Source organism: Gadus macrocephalus, chromosome 9 (assembly GCF_031168955.1).
Source record: "Gadus macrocephalus chromosome 9, ASM3116895v1".
Taxonomy (NCBI): domain Eukaryota; kingdom Metazoa; phylum Chordata; class Actinopteri; order Gadiformes; family Gadidae; genus Gadus; species Gadus macrocephalus.
Genome location: NC_082390.1, coordinates 18,666,845 through 18,674,344, shown reverse-complemented (window position 1 = coordinate 18,674,344; position 7,500 = coordinate 18,666,845). Strand labels below are relative to the sequence as shown.

Genomic DNA, 7,500 nt, shown 5'->3' with positions numbered 1-7,500 from the left:
GTTGGTGCTTGAAGTTAGGGTATTACTTTAGGATTTGAATTTAATAAATGTAAAGAGAAAATAAAGAATGATTAAATTAATTTGCAATAGTCAAAGTAAAAGTAAAAATAACAGTCCTGTTTCTGTTTGTTCTTGCCTGTTTATTAATTAACCTTCAACCTACTTCTACTTGAATTTAGATAAAGATAATAAAGAGAATGTGAGAATAGTATTCTACCTGGTGGGATCCTTGGTGGGTAAAATGGTGCTGCATTCTCGCTTCTGGAAGATCCTCTCTATCCACGCCTTTTGAGCCTGAAAAAAAAAGTGTATATATAGCAAATTAATAATTTGTGAACGTGTGACTTTAAATAACTATAAGTGGATATTGGTTAAGATACATATAATTAACATCTTAAACAGCTAAACATTTAAATAAGACTTTCCTTCCCATAAAGGCTGCAGACTAAATCATGTAATTAAGTTTCACAAGAATGAAAAGCGTGTGGAGTTCAAGCCAGTTTAAATTAATTTTCCTGAGATCAGCTCAATATAATTATTCTAAAAGCCAATGAATGTGTTAGGAAGTATTTAAAAGAAAAAACTGGTTCAACCCAAAAAAGAAAGGTTAAACAGAAAAAAGATAAATTTTTATGCTGGATTATTAAATACAGGTTGAAAACTGTGAAGAGATAAAGTACCTACATTATAATAATACCAACATCATAATAAAACTAACAACATCAAAAATAACTTGGCTGAGGAAGATTTCTCCCGCTAACACTAAACTTTTCTTGCTGGATTGTCCTGAACAGGCACACATGGATCTACAGACTAATGCCTGATACCATCCCAGTGATACATCCACTGTAAACAGCACTAATCCTAAAATGCAGTCCATCTGTAACTAAATCACTTTTTAAGAGCAACCCATCACATAGGTCCACTTACATACGATCTTCCAATCCGATCTGACGAGCATAGACGAAGGATAAGCCCAGCGGACGACCTGTGGAGAGCTCTACCCTCTGAAATGTTCCTCTTGTTCCTCAAGCTCCCGATGGCAGAGGCAGACGCAGAGACGGAGACCGGCAGCAGCTCTCCCGCTCCTGTGAGCGCTGCGCCCAATGGGCCAGTTAGCAAGACTCCACGAAGCTCACCACACATGAAACTTCACCACTTTATGAAGGCTGCTTATTGTGGTGATCATGTGAGCAGTCTCATGACTCCAGTTCAAGGTAATCCTCCCGGAGTCCCATGACCTCCTTCTCTTTGCCCACTGGGTATTTTCATCCTTCACTTGAACAAGGCACAATAAATCGACTTTGATACGCGGACTCTAAGCTCCCAATTTGTTTCGTGTGTGTTCTCTACACACCCAGGGAATGGTCGCAGCCCTGGACAGGACCCACGCTCCAGAGACAGAGGTGAAGATCCAGTCCAACATTACACGACAGCCACACCAAAATTAACGCAATAAAACCAGTCTAGAGAAGCAGCCCAACTTAAAATTTAGGAAATGTCCACCCACTACGAATACTTTGATTTCAACTCCTATTTGCATAATTGAGAGAATTGGTGTCTGGCATTCTTTTGGACGGTCGTCTTGGTAACACAAAACGCTTCTCCAGTTGGGGTCTAAGGTCAGACGATACTAATTGCAGTTAATCTCTGTTTCTGGGCAGGCTGATTTTGGTGGAAGAAACTTGCAGATGTCTAGATAACCATTCAATGTAGTATTGGTTTGGCTCATCTCATCCAAACACACTTTTCAGAATGTAGGCCAATGGTCCGGGCATCTTAAATGAAATGGAACGGTGTTGTTAACTTATCTATAGCCCCATTCATATGAGTTAGAATACAGTCACTCGGGGCATTTCAATTAAAGGAACCAAGAATCATTTACTGAAGATAGAATGGGATGAGCCGGAGAAAGAGAGAAATAGAGATCACAGATAACAGTTGTTAGTCCTGTTAAGTTATATATGATCATCCACAATCACTGTATGACTTCTGTCAGTCCTACTTTAGGGGTTGGACTGAAGGAGCCTCAGAATGGGATGAACTGAGATTTGATCGCAGAGGGACGAATGTGGGAGATAGGGGGAGAGAGTGGGAGAATGGGGAGAGAGTGGGAGATAGGGGGAGAGAGTGGGAGAGAGGGGGAGAGAGGGGGAGAGAGTGGGAGAGGGGGCTGGACGCCCCCGCCGTTCCCAACTCTTGATTGGAACAACGCACGTGGATCTAATTATATCCAAATTAAACAAAAGAACGCTTCCAGCACGGCTTGGCCAATGTGATGCCGTTACTTCAGCTTTCTTAAACTCATTATGCACAGCAATTAAAACACAAATCCAGTAAGCAATCAGCTGCCCCGTTAGGCCTCTGGTGGCCTTTGAGCCCTTTCCAAACCCCGGGAGAAGCAGCCTAGAGCAGCAGCACAGTTTAACAGGATTTGATGCAAGCTTACAACCAATTAACCACATTTGTCCTGTTTCCACAGCAGTTTGACGTAAATCAAAAGGAAATCTTTCAGTTATAATAATTGTAGGCTACTTCATAGTGGACCTATAGGCCTTCACATGAACTTGGTCGGCCTAAATGATGAACAACTGCAGCAAATCCCCCACGATAAATTAAATTATCTTAATTATCCCTGTACGTAGCCTTATTACGGTGCTTTTTCATTAAATTGTCCCTCTGTGTTTAATGCACATGGTTACTATCTGACATTCCTCCACATAAAAGCCTTCCTTGTGTGAAAACTAAATCACATGGCTTGTCCCTGGGCATTGGGTCTTGAGTATAGCTTGTTACCATAGCAATGTGAGGGTGACTCACATTGGATTCACTATGGATAGAGAAAAAACACTATTTTATGGAATGCTAGAGAAACTGTTGATCTAACTGTTGAGACTTGTCGATTTTGCATTGAGGATCTGCTTGTCCAATGTACTTCTGATTTTTTTTCTAGGGACCAATGTGCATGTAATGTGCATGTTAGAGTGCTTTTGTTTCGAAAAAAACGAATGTGTAACTCTTGGTGAATATTGCAGGAGTGATTCTCTACATATATAAAACGATTTGGGGAAGAGTGAGGGGGGGGGGGGGGGGGACCTGTGTGGAATGTAATGTCACTAAGGGGTGAAGATAAAAGCTACTAATTGCTTGGCTTTGGTGGTGAATGGGTTAGGATTTAACGCATTGTGACAGGAAGAATAGTTGTCGCCGTTTGTGAAACTTTTAAACTCATGGTCAGTTCCAGTGCGGGCTGCGTAATCTTCAACATATTCTCACTGCAATAGAAATGATTTGGATTAAAAAAAGTGATCGAGAGTTTTGGGGGGGGGGGGAATGTACATTAATCCTGCAAACTGACTTTAGTCCTAGGCCTACTACTTTAAGATGTTTCTAAAAGGCGGCCATTGTCTTCCTTGGTTTGGAAATCCAGTTGGCGATCACATGGGCAGCACAACATGTCCCGCATTAGGGCTGGGAGACGGAGGAGTCATGAGACATGGTTTAGAGCGCCGGGTTCTCTCCAGATGCTTCGGACCTCGAGGTTTTATTTTTTTAATAGAAACACAGCCACGCTCGGAACAAGTAGAGCTACACTTAAAGCTCACAGCTGGAGGCCACCGTCTCATTATATTGATCGATTCTTGTTAATTTGCTGCCGTGAAAGCCAGATAATAATCTCCCAAATAATAATCCCCTTTTTTATCGGAAAGGAATCAGTTTTAATAAAATAATTCTTGAGTAATTGCTTTGTTGGTTATTCTAAACTAGAGAGGTATTAAAAAGTGCGACAATACTTTCGGGCCTAACTGTGGACCTAGTTCCCATTGCTCAGTGGGGTATTTCAAATAAAACCGGAATGAGTATTCATATATTCTTATTCTGTGATTCTTTTTCCACTTGGCAATAAGTGAGAACAGTCAGTTGAACACTGAGTGGTACATAATGACTTTGAGAGAAGTAAACAGATTATAACCGCACAAAAATACTTCTATCATTTAATCCAAGTTCTAAAAATATATATCTTGATCTAGATTATTACTATAGAGTTATTCAATTTAAAATAGGCAAACCAGGAGTTAGCTTGAGAAGCTAGACTGAGATACATCAAGACTGTTAGCAGATCAAAGCCTCGTCAACCTACACCGACGAGTGGAAGTGACAACGAAGAGCTGGATGGAGGAGTGCGTCCTTTATCGTGTTAGGAGGACAATTGCTCTGCTCGCCAGGCTGTGATCAAACAGTGTGAATCGACACATCACTGGTAGGGAAATACATCTGCAAGCATCTTCTAGTCTACTACAACTATGCTTAAAGAGAAGAGACTTTATGTGTTTTTTTGTCTTCAAAATACATTAAAAATGTATTTAATATGCAAGTTTAATGCTAGCATTTGGTTTATATATTTACAATTATTATGTCTGCATTCTTTATCTTACTTTCAGTGACACAAAATTCATCCAAAGTGTCCGACTAGCAAAAGGGGAAATGTAATGGATAATGAACTCTGCCCTGTTCTCCTGTATGAAAAGCTATTTCTGGCCTATATTATTGGGAATCTGTGTACACATCAGCAGCTCTTCAGATTTCCATTTCAGCCACTAGCCCCCACTTACCCCCACTAACCCCCACTTACCCCCACTAACCCCTTCTACCACGGAGCAGATGAATGGACACAGATGGCCGTCTCTAGGAGACGGGACAGTACAGGACATTTCAGAACACAAGTCTTCCTGGCTGTAAACAATAGAGTGACAGTGAAATGTGTTAATCACATGAAAGCAGACATTAGAGAGAATACAACGCCTTGTTTAATCCGACCCAGCGGACTCGGGTTTCCCATATTGACCATTACGGGGGATTACGGGCTGGAGGGGAACCAGTGGTACCGGGAGCTCCTCTTCTGACACTTCCTGGCAGGGTGCCTGCTGGCACACTGCCTGCTATTCAGTCATTCATCACAGGGGGTTCCCAAAGGGCTTCATGCTGGGACCCACCTGTGACCTAACAAATATCTTTTACCTCTTCACTTCTTCCATCCCCTTGTCTTCAAAACATAATAACAATAAGCAGAAGACTGTATATTTTAGAAGAAGAAAGAAGATGTTCAAACTGTGGTTTGTGGCGTCCCACCACCCACTTGGTCCTGCCCTGACCCACTCACGGGTTCCGACAGAGAGTTTGGAAACCACTGAGTTAGCAGACTTTTATCCTCAAAGAGAATGACATAGAATTTCAATACACGTAAATAATGATTACATAAAGAGTTCGTATTTTGATGCATGTAAATAATGAACACAAGAGTTCCCACTCAAACACATGTCAATAATCAACTACCAGTAGTTAAGAGTTCCCATTCCGATGCATGTAAAGAATTCCCATTCCGATACATGTTAAGAGTTCCCATTCCCCTACATGTAAAGAATTCCCATTCAGATAAATGTAAAGAAACCCCATTCAGAAAGATGTAAAGAATTCCCATTCCGATATATGTAAAGAATTCCCACTCTGATACGTTTTACTGAGGAGCAGGTCACGAATGAGTACCCACAGGTAGGGGCTGGGGGCAGTGGGGATCGAACCCAGTACCTTTGCGCAGGGAGTCGAACCCCCTACACACCCTCCTCTCCCCATACTGTCTCTCTCCACAGGATTGAGAGGTGCTCTCGACAGACATGGCAGCGTGGGGACAGCTAGCTCCAGGTTAGCGGCCGCTGCTTTGGCTGTATCTTCCTAACATGAGATGAACACACTCTGGTCTGGTGACCTAGTAGGGGCCTGCTAACACACGCCTCCGTAGGAAACTTCAGAATGGCTGGTTAGGACCTTAGAGCAATATAGTTATCATAGTTATAGTTATATGTATCCCGAAGTCCAAGTTCTAGCATGCACATAATGAGTTCTGCTAAAGTACAGGTTTTGAAATTCATAAGATAAGAGGGACATACTATGAATAGCTTAGGATGTTTCAGTTTACCTGGTTAATGCATGTAGTAAGTATCATTCATAAGGTTTCTTGCAGAGTTTCTCCCTTCCTATACAATGCGTTTAGGCATTTGTAAAAAGTTCAAACTTCTGTTGGCAGGTATGAGCAACAATTAGGTGTAAAGTTAAAGATACAGGTTAGGGTAAAGGTTCTGTAGAGGTCAAGGAAAAGGTAAAGGCACTGTAAAAGTACCGTTAAACTGAGCAGATTGTCTCGGGCGTTACCTGTGTCCCAGGGCTTACCTTCTGCGAGCCGGACGTGGTGCGCTTGAGCGATGGCCTCTTGGTGGGGTCCATGTCGTGGCGGTAGCGGTAGCGGTGGTGTCTCACACAGACATCACGGACCGGCCACAGGAGCCTGGCACACCTGCGCTGGTCAGGTGGGAGGTACAGCAAGGATGTTCTCGGTCAGAAGCACAGCTCTGGGTGCACCCCCTGTTGTTTAACAGCGAGAGAGAGAGAGAGAGAGAGAGAGAGAGAGAGAGAGAGAGAGAGAGAGACTCCCCAGCTGCTTCCACAGCTCCAGTCAGAAAAGTGAGCAAAGTTTGTGCATGGTGGGGTGAATCCTCTCCTCTCTCCTCTGCGCAGCTTTGCGGCGACCGATGAGGCCAGAGATCCCAGTCAGGGATCTAAAATCACTTGATAACACTTGACACATGAATCCCTCTTCTCTGCCCGGCCGTCCGTAATCGGGGCTTAGCACAGCCAGCTCTTGGAAGCCTAGGCATCTAATGGATGCAGATTTAATAAATGGTTATTGAAGGTAAATCTACTTTGGCACACCAACCCCCCCCACCACCACCACCACCACCACCACAACCACCACCACAACCACCGTCTCCTGGATTGACCGCAGAACATCAGCCCCTCAGGTGGCCTGGCCCACCCGTGGAAGGCTTGGTCTGATGGGCCGATGTCTGGAGGAGAGAACCGGAAACCTCAGACATGATCTGTGTTCTGGAGAGTACAGTAGGACCAGGGCTCACGCATTCAGTGGACTCAGTTCTGGGTCTAGAGTCAGTAGAGGGGCAAAGGGGTTTTGTTTTCCTAATGGCCTTATTGAAAATAGATTTATTTAGCTGCCCTGATGTTATTTTAATCTGAATGTAGTCTTGATTGACTACATTGACCACATGATGAAGGAATCATCAGTACTAATGATTATTTAATGCATGCATAATCTTTAGGACATAATGGAAAAAACACAGTTATATAATGCTTGAAAAAGAATGGTGAATTACAGCTGGAAACTAATGCCACGTGATATATTAATGGGCCTTATTTAAAAAATTTAATACTATATTAAAATATATAAAATGACAACAACATTTGTAACTTAAGATAAACAATGTATACAACTGATTAAAATAAAACACAGCATCATAGGCGTCAATCACAGAATGCACGACCATGCAGTGACTATTTCGTTTTTAGTTGTTTTTTCTATCAGAAAGAGGTAGGCCTACCCCCACTAGCGAATAACACAATGTTGTCCCATATGAGACCCAACTTTCGTTC

The 7,500-nt window shown here is 42.6% G+C and overlaps 1 protein-coding gene across 4 annotated transcripts in view; it reads right to left on the bottom strand.

Annotated features, from left to right (window-relative positions):
• LOC132465116 (transient receptor potential cation channel subfamily M member 1-like) overlaps nt 1-6,684 on the bottom strand; it is a 19,320-nt gene extending 12,636 nt beyond the window's left edge. For 2 of the 4 annotated variants that reach the window (XM_060061846.1, XM_060061847.1), the window contains exons 1-2: nt 6,226-6,684; nt 218-294 (exon numbers count right to left, since the gene is read on the bottom strand). In XM_060061846.1, coding sequence (XP_059917829.1) covers nt 218-294; nt 6,226-6,279 — 131 coding nt within the window. In that variant the 5' untranslated portion in view covers nt 6,280-6,684. Of the gene's footprint in view, nt 1-217; nt 295-930; nt 1,444-6,225 lie in introns of those variants that run through there. The other 2 variants (XM_060061844.1, XM_060061845.1) reach the window with 2 other exon arrangements.
• Nucleotides 6,685-7,500: the final 816 nt, after the last annotated feature.